Genomic DNA, 15,731 nt, shown 5'->3' with positions numbered 1-15,731 from the left:
ATCCTCTCTATTTCACGGGTCCTCCAGGGCAGGGCCTGCAACATCTCGAACAAAAATGCCGAACAGTGTTCTAAATACAGCGTGTTCAGTTTCTTCACCATTACTAAGATTAAGAGCTTCCTATGACACCCAGCAGAGACTTTCTTACAATCCCAACGCCCCAAGAAAACTCAAGAGCAACAACGCTAACGCCAACAGTGACACAACTAAACCTTCGACACCAACTGTCACTATAACTACCCGGAAAGACGTCTCAGTTTCTGACCTTCTCAAGCGTCCAGTTCAAGGTTGTGGTGTTTAATTTTATTGCCCATTTGTTCTTCTGCTCCAAAACATAACGAATAGTCTAAAGTATTGTGTTTTCTGTTGTTTTATGATCTGGGTAGTATTAAATTTGCTGATTTGGTGCAAGTTTGTTGGGGGTTTTATTTTCGGTGTTCTGGCTTGTGTTTGGTTATTGAGAAAGTTGAAGAAAGTGAAAGAAAAGTGGGGTTTAAGTTTTGTGTTTTATGGTGTAATTATTTGTGAAAGAAAGTAAGTTTGACGCAATTTGGTTTATATGTTGAAAGAAGAATATATATTGGGAAAAGAATTTTTGGTTTTACTTTAATTATTTACTAGCTTTGTAGTTGAATGAAATATAAGGCTCATGTAAAAGGTAAAGTTTCAAATTTGATTGGGATTTGATGCAGGAGGGGCGGCAAAGTTGGATGAATCTTATTTGGGATATGAGGTGTGGCTGCCAAACCCACCAAAAGTGGAAAAACCTCGGTCGGTATACAATGCAGCTTCACTAGCATATATTGGTGATTGTATATACGAGGTGTGTTATTATTATTATTATTTTTAAATTGAATGAACATCCCATGTTGAATAATGATAGAAATTTTTATGGAATGGCTTTTTCTCTTTTAGAACAAGTGCTGTTAGGGATCAATATATCTCATCTGTGTCCTTTTGAAAAGTTGAAATCTGATGGATTAGTACTTAATGAAATTGGCAATAATATATGATTCCGGCTCAAGTTTAAGGCTGTAAGGCGCCTATATGTGAATGCATCATATCTTGGTCTTATAGATGCATAGGAGATGCCTGCTTTAGAAAGCAAGTCCACCTTTTTCTGTATTTGAACTGACACCTACAAGGCAGACAGCATGTTTATGTTTATGTTACTGGCTACTAACATAGTTCCTTTTGTTTTTTTTTTTGGGTTAACCTTTCCTCATAGCTTACTCTAAGTGTTTCTCAAACTGTGCAGCTATATGCTCGTAGGCACTTCTTGTTTCCTCCCCTGAGTATTGAAGAATATAATGACCGTGTAATGGCAGTAGTATGCTGTGAAGCACAAGTATGTTTTAAATTTTATGTTTATTTTGAGTTGCATCGGTGATGTTGTCACTATATAAGTTATGCTTCCTATAGTTAAATTTTTGTGATTCTCCTTTTCATTGGTCTAGTTGTATTAAGTTTGTATATAGCTTCATAGAAAAATCTTACAATAGTACTGCACTGTTATTGTTGTCTAGATACATAACATTCCGAAAGAAAACATGATTAAAGAAAATTTAATTCGATTATTTGTTACGTGTGCATGTTAAAAATTGTATCTTTTGTATTTTCATATTCAGGATGTGTTGCTTCAGAAACTTCTTGACGATAATTACTTATCAGCCGAAGAAAGGTTAGTGGGAAGATTTGATTATCTTCATAGGCTTTTTTTTTCCTCAAAAGAAAAAACTAATTTTGTGTAATTGGACTTTCATCCTTTTTAGAAGAAAGACATGTACAAATTGACTAACTCTTTGATGCCTTCCTCCTCAAGCTGGAGGTTATGACAAAATCAAGCTTACATCTTTCATATACAATATGATTAAAATTCTAGATTTTGAAGAGCAAAGCATCCAGATGATCTTCAACATTTATTCATCTTGCAGGTCCATGTTGAAGAAATTTTCTGTGCATGTTTATTTCTTATGATTTAGAAGCTTTGTGCTCATGATGATGGCAAATCTTGCACTTTTAATTATTCATTCTTCTGCTCTAAGTGTTTGAAAATTATTTTAATGATAAGTAACTTTATATTGTTATGGTTGTTAAGTGACATAGATTTTATTTTAATAATAGGATGACCGGTCAGTTTCAGGATAAAATGTAGAGTGACATTTAAGGAAAGAGAATCTTATTGCTAGCATCAACTCTGTCAAATGAGAGAAATCTGCTAAAAACCCTCAATTGGAGTCCACTGATATTTTCCTAAATGTATTGTTATTTTCTGCTGCTATTGCATCTCCTTTAATGTGAGGAATTATCTTTTGGAGCCCTTTTTAAACTACTGCTGAAATAGCACTGATATATATTTGTTCAGTGTTGGCATTTGACTCATGTTAATTGATATTCTCTACTGCAGGGATGTTCTTCGCTGGGGAAAGAATATCATCTCAGCCAAAACACGGACCAAAAAAAGAGCCGGTACAGCAGTTTACAACAGAGCATCTTCGCTAGAAACACTAGTCAGTACCCTCTTACTTTTTTAAAAAAAAAAATTTTCTGCAATAGTATTTGTTACATTTAAGAATGCATTAGTTTCCTCTCTGGGTTCCAGTTAAATTGTATGCTTTAACTGGTTCTTCCACACAGGTTGGTTATCTGTACCTGACAAATGTGAATCGCTTGGAAGAAGTCATGGGAAAGCTGGGATTCTCAACTGGCTCTTCTACACAGCCAATCTTAGAGGAACAAAACAAATGACAAGTTAGTCATGCCTTTTCTAGTGGCTCAATTGAATATGCAACTGTCGAGACGAGTTGCATGATCTCAACAAAGCAAATCGATAGGCAACATGTTCTGTGCCACAGTTAAGTTACGCATGAAAATCTTATGAGAAGTTGTGGTGGTATTGTGCACCTGTTTGCTCGAACTTCTTGCATCTTGAATTGTATGGTTTTGGATATCTTCGGTAATAGCATTTTGCTGTTAAGAAATTGTCCTAGGGCGAATTCATCTTTGCCAGCGCCTCAAGACTTATATTTGTTTTAAAATTCAATATTAAAATTCTCAGCTTCCCTTGTTAGTCATTGAAAAATGATAATACTTCATTATGCGAATGCTGAAATCCAAATTAGAATAGCCTGTTATTATGGTAAAGTTATACATCTCAGGATTATCTTAAATTAATGCCTTTCAAGATCTTCTGTAATACCTCATGTTTATCCTGTACGACACCATCATCACTCAGTCTAGTAAAATCAATACGAGCTGATTTGCTCTCCCATGGACAGTCATTATCACCCCATTATCGTGCTTGCCAAATGGAGCTTGCTTGAATAATTCACTACCAGACATGATAGGAGACTTGCAAGCCTTGTCAGGGTTTTGGGGCAAAAATATAAAAAGTATTTAATGTTTCAGGTAGTTCCAAAAGAACGCAAGAATCAATCTGCAAAAGTATAACTCAAAGCCTTGGACCGTGTTGCAGGTCTTGTCATACTAGCAGACTGACAACCTGTTAGACCAACACAGTTCACTACCTTATCCTTTCACTAGCAACCTAAAGTAATTAAAAGTTTAATAAATTAAGAAATACTTTGTTATTATATTGACATTACAAAGTCTTCGGATAAGAAAACTTCTTCTGGTTCTATGAACTTGCCAGTGGAGATATCTTGACAAAGATGGTTCAGCACCATACATGTAAAAGATTACCAGTTGATGCTCACTATATTGAATATCTATCTCCATCTTCCTTGGCAACCCCACAATCAACATCATTCGATGGCATGCCAAACACTACAAATCAACCAAAATCAAAGTAATATATTATTTGATATAACAATATTTAAACGTCTTGATTATTAGTAACTTAGAAGGTCGGCAAAACCAGAGCCGCGCGCTTCTGAGTTCTGAGGCGAGCCTGGAATTTCTCTTCTCCCGATCAGTGAGGTCGTCATTGGCATACAAGATGTCACTGGGATAAAAATTGCCCAGTAAAGCATTATGATTGCCCACTTGAACAACAGCAGCACCGCACCTAAAAAAGAAATAATTTTTTGGTGTAGCAGAATGAAGAATGAGAATAAGTGAACGGTGGATTGACATTACTTTCTGAGCAGTAAGATCTGAACCATCTAGCATTTGCAGTTTGTTACATCCTTTTAGTATGGCACTAATTCTGAGCTCCCAAAAGTAGCCCATTGATTTGAATTTTACTCTATTTTATTATTGAATTTGTGCTTCAATTTTGATTTTTCATTGGATTATATAGAGAGAATGAATGCATACAATCAAATATCTACATGAAGCAAAAGCAATGGTTGATAATGAATTTTCACCAAGTACATTGGGTTATAGCTGCAGTCCAATACAAGAGATTGAAATAGTAAAACTTTCAAATGACGTTGAATAAAGTGAAGCTTTTAACATAATTCACCCTGCTATTCAATAATTTTATATAAATAATAGAAACAGTAATCTTTGGGTGAGCACTTGAACAAACAGTAATCTTTGGGTGGGAATAAGTTCTTTGGCCATAAATATAAAATCCATTTTGTTTAAAAAATGAAATGAACCCTTAAGGTGTGAATGTTGTAATTCTGTAGGTAAATAAAGTTCACTTTTGGGTGAAGTGAACTTGGAAACTGTATTGATGGTCCATATTCCAACTGCAAATTGGAGCTTGAGCTAATAAAATGAGCAATCCATTTCTTTGAATTTCTAAACTCATTAAAACAAAGGAAAATTTACTAAAAAAAATAAAAAACCAATAATCTTTTGGTTGGAAATTTAATTTGGAGAAATAAATATAAATGAAATTTGCAGTAAAAAAAGTGTAACTAAAATAGTAAATATTTTGGACATGTGAGGCAATGTGTCATAGTTTTTATTGGTAATTATTTTAGAAATAATTTTATATAAATAATAGAAAATAAATATAACAATACTTAAAATTGAGTTCTAAAAAATTATATTTAATTATTAATAAATAATGTGCTATTATAGATAAGTGAATAATACCTTCCTTTTTAGAGATAATCAAATATTATAATATTATTTATTTATTTATCAGTGAAATTGGCCTATCTATGATATTATGAGATGATAAAAATATTTTTCTTGGAAGCATATAATTATTTTTAATTTGTGGGTTGTCGTGCACTCCAAGTTCATTTGATTTTTGATTTAAAAATAATTAAGAAATAATTAGTAAATAATAATTAACACAAGGGTAATTAATTAAATTAATATTTGACTAGACAATTGTTATTACTGCATTGAGTAGAGCCAAGAGAAGGTAGAGTCAGTGATTCAGGCTAGGAAGGATTCTTAACAATGGGTGAAGAAGCTCCAAAGCTTTACAACAGCAAACCCAAGAAGGGTAAATCTCAACCCTTTTTTATTTATGTTTTGTTTTTATGTTTTCTGAAAACTTTTTTTTTTTTTTTTACTTTTGAAAACGGAAATTATTAAGGTGGAAAGCATCCCTTTCTTGCCTAGCAAAGCAAGAATCTTTTGCTGGAATTTGATACAATTTCTTGGTTTCAATCATTGAAGTTGTGATCTTTACTTATTCTTTATCTTGTGTTACCAGCTAAGCTTAAACAATTTCAAGAACAACAAAAAGGAAAAGATTTTGCTTCTTCAACAACACCTCCACAATCATCATCAGCTGCTGCAACGTCATACACAATGGGGTCGAGCTCTGCTGCTTCGCCTCCTCCACCTCCAAAAGAGTCTTTTGCTAGGCGTTACAAGTTCCTCTGGCCCCTTCTTTTGACTGTTAGTCTTGCTGTTGGAGGTCACTTTCTTTCCTTTAATTTTATGGGTATCATGTGCATTTTAGGTGCACGCTATAGCTTGTTGATTTGATTGTTGAAATGGATTTGTTGGATCTTAGCTTGAAGAACTGAAAAATTAAAAATAATAATTTTCTCGATGTTTGTGGTTGGTGGGTGATTCGTTGTTATGATGGGGATTAGGTTTTAGTTTAATCACATTTTATTTTGGTAAATTTATCTGTAATTGCATATCTTCATGGAGGGTTTTTGTCTTGGTTGGGTGAATGATTGATATTGATATCTATAAAAATTATTGGCGGTATGTCTGTCAGAGAGAGAAGAATAGGGGGAGGGTGGGAGCTTGCAATTGGGAATGCTAGTGTGACTTTCTTACTTCCCTTTTCCTTGTGTTATAACAATTAACAGCAGGAAAAAATTGAACTTTTCATCTCCAGTGGATAGAGTGTGATGTTAATAGATAAAGGGTTAATGGTACTGCCATTAAGATTGATGAAGGTAGACATGCAACATACAAAAAAAAGGCTAAATTATTTATGGACTAATTGTTTAGAGCAAAGGAAGTTGGATGTAGCCCAAAGAAGCAGACCATGGATACCTAATGGTCTATAACCTTAAAAACTGTGAATTGGTGCATATCTGAAATTATCAGGAAACTGTTATAAGTCCAGAATATTACTATTTTCATTGTCATTACCATTTTAATTTAAAGGTTTAAATCATGAAAGTAAAGCGACAAAGATCAATTATAGTTGATTTAAATCTCCTTTTACTAGCCTACTAGAGTAATTGGGTGGGGGTCGGAAGAATAGGGCAAGGAACAAATGAGAAAGTAGATTTAAGCATAGATGGATTAAAACGGTAAGACCTTTTTTGGAATATGTAGGATCTTGTCCCCCCAGCTAATAGCATTAAGATCTGTTCAGTTTTTTCTCCTTTTTTCTGGGGTTTCAAAATCAGTCTTTGGCCTATTCTATCCTCAAGTTACACTGTAGACAATAGATTTTGAGACTAAGCTCATCTGTACATAATTGAAATGATATTTACAACTGGTGGTTATGGCTTTTGGTTTAGTTGATTTCCTACAGTTCTGTCCTGCATTAAAAAAAGGGTTATGCTGATAGGAGCACTAAAATGGTATGCTGATATCTTTATTCAGTGGTACTATTGATGGGAGAAATGCTTCTCTTATTAGTGCATCATCTTATGACCTCAAACATTTCATGATGAATCCATTCTCCGTTATAGGCAATGTTAAATTTTGGTCCATTTGCTGTCTTCCTAGAAGGATAGAAGTAATGCCCTCTGCTTGTGTGTCAAATCTTCATGATCACCTTTGTTTCTTGGTCTTTGTGCTCTAAATTCACTTTTATGTTTAGTGATCTTTTCCCTTACAAGACTTGGCTTATGAATTGGTTCTAGTATTATCATATGTGGACCTTTCAAGTTATTTTGAAAAACACTTGTTATGCATGGAAGACCTGAGTAACTCTAGGAGGCATGTTTACGATAGACCTTTGTTTGAAGATATATCAAATGTCTATGTCAAACAAATCAATAGAAGATTGTATTGTTGTTCATTTATAAGTCTACTTAGCTACTTCATGGCTTGTCGCATGGAATCATGTTTGGCATGTTATCATGGGCCTGCGTGCAAGTTTTTTATGGTCATTGTCGGTGCTAAGGTAGGGTTTGGATGGTATCATAACATCCATACACCCATACCTACTTCTTCTCCAATACAATAGATGTAATACATCTTTTATTGTTCATCTTTGCAAAAGTTAGCTCAAATAAGTCAATAATATTTGCCACATTATTTGTCTACTGACTTGCTATCCAACTGTACTATATAGAGAAACACCATCCATTAAACCTCCAGAAATGATTCTTTCTATCTAATCTAGTGCAATATGGTTTGCAACTTTGCATGTCAATGTTGCTTTCCACTGTTTGAACTTCATCTTGAACTGTAATAAACCAAATTCTAAAATCAAACAAGAAAAGTCTGTTTTCCCTTATCTTTGGCTTCAGCTCAAAAAAGTTGTGGAATGGAGTTTAGGAGGGCTTGTAGATTCAAATTTTACCAATCCAGAAAAGGGTGAAAATAAAAAGCTTATTCATTATGAAAAACATCTCAGCTCATTGAAGTCAATCCGAGACAGGTAGAAGTTTGCTACATGAATTCTTATCCTCAATTTGGTCTTGTCACCATCATGATAGGAAGTTTGGTAATTATTGTTAGTAATATCTTTCATCTTGGTAATTACTAGTTATGTCTTTCATATTGTTTACCGAGCATGATAATATGGAACTTGCTAGAAAGACTACTGTGACCTATGCTTAAGTCAACACAAGAAACCCTGGTTAGAAAAATATTTCTGTCATCATAGCCTTTATGATGGTAAACTAATGCTCATATGAGGAGTGACAACTCACGCTTTTGTTCTTTAATTCCGCATGAATAAGATAGCGTAAAATGGTGCAATGTGAAACCCACTAAATTTCTCACAAGCTGTCCTAATTCCTTCTATAAGTCTCAGGTGTATTTTTTATGTTGTGGCTTGTGGATTCTCTGGTAACTTTTAAGTAAAAACGATACTAGTTGAATTATAAACTTCTGATTTAAACCTAATGTCACGTTATGTTATCGTGAACAGTTGTGTGGAATTGTCATTACACATGCATATAAACTAATAATAATAGCAGTGAGTGAGACTATCCTTTGCTGGTCCCCAGCTTTCTCACCAGCACAATTAATTTCTTAAAGAACTTTGTTTGGTTATGTATAGTGTAATCTTTAAAGCTGTCCGACTGTAGTATTCATGCTAGCAAGTTAGATATTAATTAACTGTTTATGGAAGTGAACCATTAGAGCTTCAAGTGCTTGCTGATTGCATTATGTCAAGGCAGGAGCAAATCAGCAGCTATAAGGCAATTTTTTTTCTGTGCTGTGTCAATGTTGATAAGCTTATGTTGGTTATTTGTGTCAGTGCACCGCTTTGATCATTACCGAGAGTGGACTAGTAATAATAACCAGTTGAGGTGCTCTATCTTAGTATCTGATTCCTTTTACTTGTTGTCTCTCCCCTGTAATGGAGGTAATCATGTGTTGTTGTGTGGTCCAAGCATTCAATACCTGTAATTTCATTAATTTTTTTCCTTTCATGGACATGGGTTTCTTTATTTGTGGTCCAAGCATCCAACATTTATACATTTTTTGTTTTTAGTTTTTTATTCGGAAACTTGATTTTTGTGATGTAGTTCCTTGACAATATAGCTAATTGGAATTTTTCTGCTGCTTGTCTGACTGAGTTTCATATAATTTGTGTAGCTTACATGTACATGAAGACCAGTAAAAAGGATGAAAGCATAACTGAGGAAGAAGGGGCAAAAGATGTGCCCTCAATTCCAGTTTCAGCTACAGCTGCAGCAACTGCTGTGATCACTGAAAACCCCGTTGCAGAGTTTGTGAAGTTACGTGAACCAATTCCTATGGATCAGCAACGAGAACTTTTCAAGTGGATTTTGGAAGAGAAAAGGAAGGTCAAACCAAAGGATCCTGAAGAAAAGAAGCGTATTGATGAAGAGAAAGCCATTCTCAAACAATTTATTCGTGCAAAATCTATTCCAAGTATTTAGCTAACTGATTACCTGCTTATTAAACATTACTGTGATAAAATAGTTTGGATTTTACTTTTGAAATATCAGATTTACTTTCTCATTGCAATTCAATACCTTCTCAATGGAATTTGTTATGTTTTCTATCGTGTTTATCGGTTGCAATACTTTGCTTAATCTTGACACAAGTATGTTGCCCATTTCATTGTTGGCATCATACCAACTTCTTAAGGACCTGTAAATAATGCAATGAGAATGGTCAGATGTAGACCACAGAGAAATGCCTGCAGCCCTTTGAAATTGGGCATATGCTAATATGCACCAACATAATTGCAGGAGCCATTTCAAGTGCCCAAAGTTGGAAATAGCAAATGTCTTGAGAATAAATAATATGGTAACCTACGAGTAAACCTGATGCAAATCCCTTAGAATATGAGATTCAACGTCAGGGTTCTCTTTTTGACCAGAAATATTGAAAATTTATAAAGTTAAGGTTGCATTTTATCTAGTTTATCTTCTCAAGGTACATGGGTTGGTCTTGTTTCTTTCTCTAACTTTTCTTATCATTTAAATGAAAGAATTTTGTTGATATCTTTTTCCTACCACATCTTTTTTCTGGGGAGTGAAAATGCAGCATTAAACTCATCTCTTCACCTGTCTTTTTTGTCACATTAGTGTCTGTTTTGCTAACTTCATTGTCATTGGAAGAGAATTTAAACTCCATTTGGTGCCAAATTCCACGAATTCTGAAATCAGCGAGCATATTCTCCAAACTTTTATGTTGAACAAGAGAGAGATTCACATGGTCCTAACTGGAAGCATGCACAATTTCCAAAAAGGATGTGGACTCCCACAACATTACTGAGAGTCCCACACCATGCAGCAAAGCTCTTAAATTCCAACCAACTACAACAAATTTTAGTACCAATTACCTTACTATTCGATCCCCCAATTATATTTCTTCTCCCTCAAATATCCCCCTAATAATAAATACCCACAAGTATACACACACTCCATGATCTCTAAAATGAAAACTTTTCAAAGATTATATTGATAACTATATCCCAAAATATTCTCTTGGATCCTCAAATATACAGTAGAGAAAGCCAAAAGATAGGCCTAACAATTTGCTGCAATGATGGTATTCAATTAAAGTACTAATTTGATACTTAATCATAAATTAGGTTAGATTGAACAAAGAGGAAAAAGGAGAAAGCGAAAGCTAAGGAATGGAGCTTAACATTATAATACGCATGAACAATCAAGAAACGACCCAGTTATGGGATTTATACATTGTTTATTTATCAACAGTCAAAAGAAAGGAGAGTTTGTGTCCACTTTTTTCACTAATCATCCCATCTCTTAGTGATGAATAATTAAGTTTTATGACAATTATGACTACCCATTACCTTGATCAAGTGAGAGAAGGGCATATAATTTAGAAAAAATGAGAAATCAGTGATCGAAGGCAGCTGGTTTTTGATTTTGTAATTTGTGAAGGTACCTTTGATCTATATATACGTGTGGACTGAGTTGTAATTTCAAGGGTGTGAGAAGGACAAAAGTTGAGAGATGATGATGATGATGGAGAATGAGAATGTGGATGAACTTATAGAGTCCACATGAATGCACGAGGCCATGCCGCACCAGCTGCTTGCTTGCTGCTAAGAGGGGGCGCCCTCAAGCTGCTGTGCCACGAGACAATCATGGAGCTGTGGGGTCTTGTTATCAGTATGAACATATAAATATATATCTCCACTCTTTCAAAAAAAGAAACGAATTCTAACAACTAAAGGTACTTGGATTTTTACTTTACATGCATTTTTAGTCTGATTCTAGATACCCACATGAGAATTTCGATAAAACATCTACTTATCATCATTCATAAGGCTAACTGAAGTAAATCCACCTCTATTAACCAAGCTTAAAACACTTCTTAGTTATGAAAGTACAGTAAATGATCATCCAGGGTAATTGTGTTTGAAAGTACAGTACTTCTAAGTTTTAGTTTTTTTTTTTTTCGGGTAAGTACTTTTTAGTTACCCTTTTGAAGTAAATCTTTTCATATGTAAAAGCAAAGTGAAAAACCCTTTGCCACGATGATCATTTTAATTTCAATAAAATTATGTATATATATTTTAAGTATAAAAACTAGATATATAGATAATATATTATAATATGATTGAGTGATTTTGAATTAAGTATAAAGTAACATTTAAGCATATGATTAAAAATAATTTGTATACCTATTTCGAATACTCAAAAACTATAAGTGTGACATTGGTATTTTCATTAGCCCACAAAATTAAGAAAAAAACTAAACTAAAAGCAATTAATCATAATTATAAAACAAAAAACTTTACACAAGCACCATCTCACTCCCAATACAAATATTCTCTTTTTTCTTTCACAAAAACTAGTTCAAACTCTTTACAACGCTTCTCTTTCTTTCCCATACCCACGCGTCCACGTACACATGCACATTCATATATGTTTCCATCACAAAAGAAGCTTCGTGGTGACGGCCATAGTCACTATGATTAAGCTTATATAAGAGACATACAGAGAGAGAGAGAGAGGAGAAAAGAGATTGAGGGCGTGCGTGCAAAATTTTTAGCCATTAATGGACAATCTACTGTGGATTTTGTTTGTCACAACAGTGAGTTTATTGTTCACCATCATTTTCCATAACAAAAATAAAATCAAATCATCATCATCTTCCTCAAGATCATGTTTCACAACAACAACAACAACAACAACAACCACCAGAAATCTCCCTCAACTCCCTTTGGGCTCTCTCGGTTGGCCCTTTCTCGGTGAAACCTTGGAGTTCATTTCTTGTGCTTATTCTGATCGCCCTGAAAGCTTCATGGACAAACGTCGCCGCATGTAAGATATGCAAATTTGAAGCTTTTTTTTTTGTTTTTTTTAAATGGTTGATTAATGATTTAATGTGCAGCTACGGGAAAGTGTTCAAGTCACATATTTTTGGAACTCCGACTATAGTTTCAACGGATGCAGAAGTGAGTAGATTCGTTCTGCAGAGTGATGCAAAGGCGTTTGTACCATCGTATCCGAAATCTCTGACTGAACTGATGGGAAAGTCTTCGATTTTGCTCATTAATGGAATCTTACAAAGGAGAATCCATGGACTTATAGGAGCCTTCTTCAAGTCTCCTCATCTTAAAGCTCAAATCACCAGCGACATGCAGAAGTATGTGCAGAAATCAATGGACACTTGGACTGAAGATCAGCCTATTTACATTCAAGATGAAACCAAAAGTGTAAGTTGATCAAAATCTCAGATTCCTTTAACATCATGACTTGTTCTTGAGAAGAGTTCCTGTAAAAACACGATATAAAACAAAAAACATGTCAATTCTCTCTCTCTCTCTTTACATACGGTCCCTCCCCCACGACTAGTGAAAGGAATCATTGAACATTGAAATTTTATTTATCTCTGGCTTCTACTTAGGCTTGTAATATGATTTGGCTGGAAAGTAACAAACCCAGTTGTGAATGGGGTTAATGATAATTCTACATGAATAATTTTGTCTAGGAAATTTGAGTCATAATAATAATTATGTCACTATGCCATTTTCAAAAGTTACTAAGAGATGCCATTTTTTGTGTCCAGATTGCCTTTCAAGTACTAGTCAAAGCATTGATCAGTTTAGATCCAGGTGAAGAAATGGAGTTCTTGAAGAAACAGTTCCAAGAATTTATTTCCGGACTCATGTCTTTACCTGTTAACATTCCCGGAAGTAAACTCCATAGATCCTTACAGGCAAGAATTTTAACTAATCTATATGCCTTAACTGAAATTTGACCAAGTCAGTTTGGAAAATTTTTTGAAATTGGTTCATGAATTTCAGGCAAAGAAGAAGATGGTTAAGTTAGTACAGAAGATTATTCAATCTAAAAGAAGTAGTGGGGTCTCAACATTTCCTAAAGATGTAATAGATGTGTTGTTGCTCAACAATGCGAGCGATCAGCCATTAACTGATGATCTAATTGCAGATAATATAATTGATATGATGATTCCAGGAGAGGATTCAGTTCCAGTTCTTATGACTCTTGCTATTAAATACCTCTCAGATTCTCCCACTGCTCTCAAACAACTGACGGTATGAATAATAGTATACTTGAAGATTTGATGGTGAGGTAAGTAGTCAATTATTAATGAATTAATTGATAATTGTGATGCATCATTTTACAGGAAGAAAACATGAAGTTGAAAAGACTAAAAGCTGAGCTTAGAGAGCCCCCATCTTGGAGTGATTACTTATCGTTAACTTTTACACAGACCGTATGTTTCTGTTTAATTCACAATTACAATTGACTTTAAACGGGTGATTAACTTTAATTTGATGTAATTAAACAGGTAATTACAGAAACTCTAAGGATGGGAAATATAATCATTGGAGTGATGAGAAAGGCCATGAAAGACATTGAGTTTAAAGGTTATCTAATACCAAAAGGATGGTGCTTTTTTGCATACTTTAGATCAGTTCATCTTGATGAAAGTAACTATGATTGGCCTTATCAATTCAACCCTTGGAGATGGCAAGTAAGAAGCTAAGGGCCCTCTAAGTGCTTAAAATTTTTTATTATTTTCTGTTTGTTTCTCGAGAATTTGACCTTTGTGTTTGGTTTTGCTCATACTGCAGGATCATAAAGACATAAGCAATTGTAACACTAACTTCACTCCTTTTGGAGGGGGACAAAGACTTTGCCCTGGTCTTGACTTGGCCAGGCTGGAAGTTTCCATCTTTCTGCACCACTTTGTTACTCAATTCAGGTAATCAAATCAGTTAAAGTTAATGAATTTCAAACCTAGATTACTTTATGTATTATAGAAGAAAATTTTATTAGCAATTCGTTTCTGTGAGGTTTGATTGCTACGAAGAAATAAGGGAGCCACGTTATTGTTTTTCTTTACTTTTACCTTTAGAGCAAAGACAAAATTGACGCCAGACAGAGAACTTTCTGCCTCAGTTGGCTCACTTTCTTTTTTCAAGACATAATTTACCACAAGCTTTAATTTTCTTTCAATTATGATGCATGAGTGAGCCTCAACAAGAATTCCCAATTTTCCCTTTCACTGTTGCTCCCATCACCTTTCTTATTAATGAATATGTGACCCCCCATATTCTCTATAGATTCCTTACACATTTTCCCTGTGTGATCTTCCTTTTATAACAAAGACAAAGTCATGATATAAAGACACCAAACTAGTAGCCATTTTGAGATCTCTTTCTTTGCTTATAACACTAGAAAGCAATCGAAGGATTGCGACAATGAATTGAGTCAATGGTTTGATACTGAAAAAAAAAAAAAATTTGGAAGATGAATGCTTCTTTCTTGGCTATTGAAACCTACTTCAGTGTATCAGAAAATGGCATCCAGTTTGTGAATTTTGATTTGTCGAAGGGATTAACCTTGACTAGTCAAATGCATGAATGTTAAATCATAGAACTTAATTAGGGTTTTCCAGCTAGCTATCTAGGGTTTATTTTCCTTAGGAAATAATAGTCAAAAGTACACAAATTCAAATATTTTCCGAGCCCTAAATTTGACTTCCATGTCTAAAAGCACTAAACCTTACAATTAGATTACATATAATCAATCACATTTTGATTAAATTAATTAAATTAAATACAGGTGGGCGGCTGAGGAAGACACAGTTGTCAACTTTCCCACAGTAAGAATGAAGAGAAGAATGCCGGTTTGGGTCAAAAGAAGAGGAGATTCATCTTGAGCCATGAAAACTATAAAGTTGCAGAGAGAGAGAGAGACTTCCATGTAACACCGTTCATACAAACAAGAATCCAACAACAAACACCAAATAATGCATGCACACGGGTGGGGTGGGGGCTCTCAGAAATTATTGTTCAGACCCCATAGCAGACTCGGTTGTCTTCTTCCTAAGACAAATATATATATTGACAATTAATTATGATTAGAAATTGATTTTTTCCTTTTTGTGAGGGGCCTCCTTTTATGTATTACAACTCATGTAATCAATCTCAAAGGGGGTTAATTATGATTAAGGGAATAACTTTGTTAATTACCTCTTTCATTTTGGAAAATTAACTAAGTTTATCTCTTATACATTGATCGACCCAATCACTTCTTCAAGGGCTAATTACTTATTATTATTTTTCATGATAATTTGATTTGCGATTGATTAAGACATATTCCTACTACTACTACTTCACTAAAAGATTCTCCATAAGAGAATGAAAAGTGAAAAAGAAAATGGAGTCAACTTAAAATAGTACTTAGTTTACGAATATGAACTTTCAAAGAGAGGTCCAC

General features: G+C 34.3%; 3 protein-coding genes across 5 annotated transcripts; all 3 read left to right on the top strand.

The window, feature by feature from the left end:
* On the top strand, positions 1-2,981 carry LOC123218573. Of its 2 annotated transcripts, XM_044640064.1 has the most exons (6): positions 1-287; positions 693-823; positions 1,259-1,348; positions 1,629-1,681; positions 2,408-2,510; positions 2,638-2,981. In XM_044640064.1, the coding sequence occupies exons 1-6, from the start codon at positions 56-58 to the stop codon at positions 2,746-2,748; spliced, it is 720 nt and encodes a 239-aa protein (XP_044495999.1). In that variant the 5' UTR covers positions 1-55; the 3' UTR covers positions 2,749-2,981. The 2 variants fall into 2 exon arrangements, with proteins under 2 accessions (XP_044495999.1, XP_044496000.1); XM_044640065.1 differs by lacking the exon at positions 1,629-1,681.
* Positions 2,982-5,214: 2,233 nt separating this feature from the next.
* Positions 5,215-9,524, top strand: LOC123218254. Of its 2 annotated transcripts, XM_044639558.1 has the most exons (3): positions 5,215-5,371; positions 5,585-5,791; positions 9,124-9,524. In XM_044639558.1, exons 1-3 carry the CDS (start codon positions 5,326-5,328, stop codon positions 9,429-9,431), a joined length of 561 nt encoding a protein of 186 aa, XP_044495493.1. In that variant the 5' UTR covers positions 5,215-5,325; the 3' UTR covers positions 9,432-9,524. The 2 variants fall into 2 exon arrangements, with proteins under 2 accessions (XP_044495493.1, XP_044495494.1); XM_044639559.1 differs by lacking the exons at positions 5,215-5,371; positions 5,585-5,791 and adding an exon at positions 8,182-8,890.
* A 2,303-nt stretch (positions 9,525-11,827) lies between these two features.
* On the top strand, positions 11,828-15,524 carry LOC123219507 (3-epi-6-deoxocathasterone 23-monooxygenase CYP90D1-like). Its single transcript, XM_044641500.1, has 8 exons — positions 11,828-12,299; positions 12,370-12,694; positions 13,048-13,197; positions 13,286-13,537; positions 13,630-13,719; positions 13,795-13,980; positions 14,081-14,211; positions 15,075-15,524. The coding sequence occupies exons 1-8, from the start codon at positions 12,034-12,036 to the stop codon at positions 15,169-15,171; spliced, it is 1,497 nt and encodes a 498-aa protein (XP_044497435.1). The 5' UTR covers positions 11,828-12,033; the 3' UTR covers positions 15,172-15,524.
* Positions 15,525-15,731: the final 207 nt, after the last annotated feature.

This window comes from Mangifera indica, chromosome 6 (genome assembly GCF_011075055.1).
Source record: "Mangifera indica cultivar Alphonso chromosome 6, CATAS_Mindica_2.1, whole genome shotgun sequence".
In the NCBI taxonomy this organism is placed as follows: Eukaryota; Viridiplantae; Streptophyta; class Magnoliopsida; order Sapindales; family Anacardiaceae; genus Mangifera; species Mangifera indica.
This window is presented reverse-complemented; position numbering and strand designations above follow the sequence as displayed.

Bases quoted from the DNA above. Each gene is read 5' to 3' on its own strand.
- LOC123219507 (XM_044641500.1), top strand. From the start codon at position 12,034: ATGGACAATCTACTGTGGATTTTGTTTGTCACAACAGTGAGTTTATTG. The intron at 13,981-14,080 runs GTAAGAAGCTAA...CTCATACTGCAG, and splicing joins TCAACCCTTGGAGATGGCAA to GATCATAAAGACATAAGCAA. The intron at 14,212-15,074 runs GTAATCAAATCA...AATTAAATACAG, and splicing joins CACTTTGTTACTCAATTCAG to GTGGGCGGCTGAGGAAGACA.
- LOC123218573 (XM_044640064.1), top strand. From the start codon at position 56: ATGCCGAACAGTGTTCTAAATACAGCGTGTTCAGTTTCTTCACCATTA. The intron at 288-692 runs GTTGTGGTGTTT...GATTTGATGCAG, and splicing joins TCTCAAGCGTCCAGTTCAAG to GAGGGGCGGCAAAGTTGGAT. The intron at 2,511-2,637 runs GTCAGTACCCTC...TCTTCCACACAG, and splicing joins CATCTTCGCTAGAAACACTA to GTTGGTTATCTGTACCTGAC.
- LOC123218254 (XM_044639558.1), top strand. From the start codon at position 5,326: ATGGGTGAAGAAGCTCCAAAGCTTTACAACAGCAAACCCAAGAAGG. The intron at 5,372-5,584 runs GTAAATCTCAAC...TTGTGTTACCAG, and splicing joins CAACAGCAAACCCAAGAAGG to CTAAGCTTAAACAATTTCAA. The intron at 5,792-9,123 runs GTCACTTTCTTT...TAATTTGTGTAG, and splicing joins TGTTAGTCTTGCTGTTGGAG to CTTACATGTACATGAAGACC.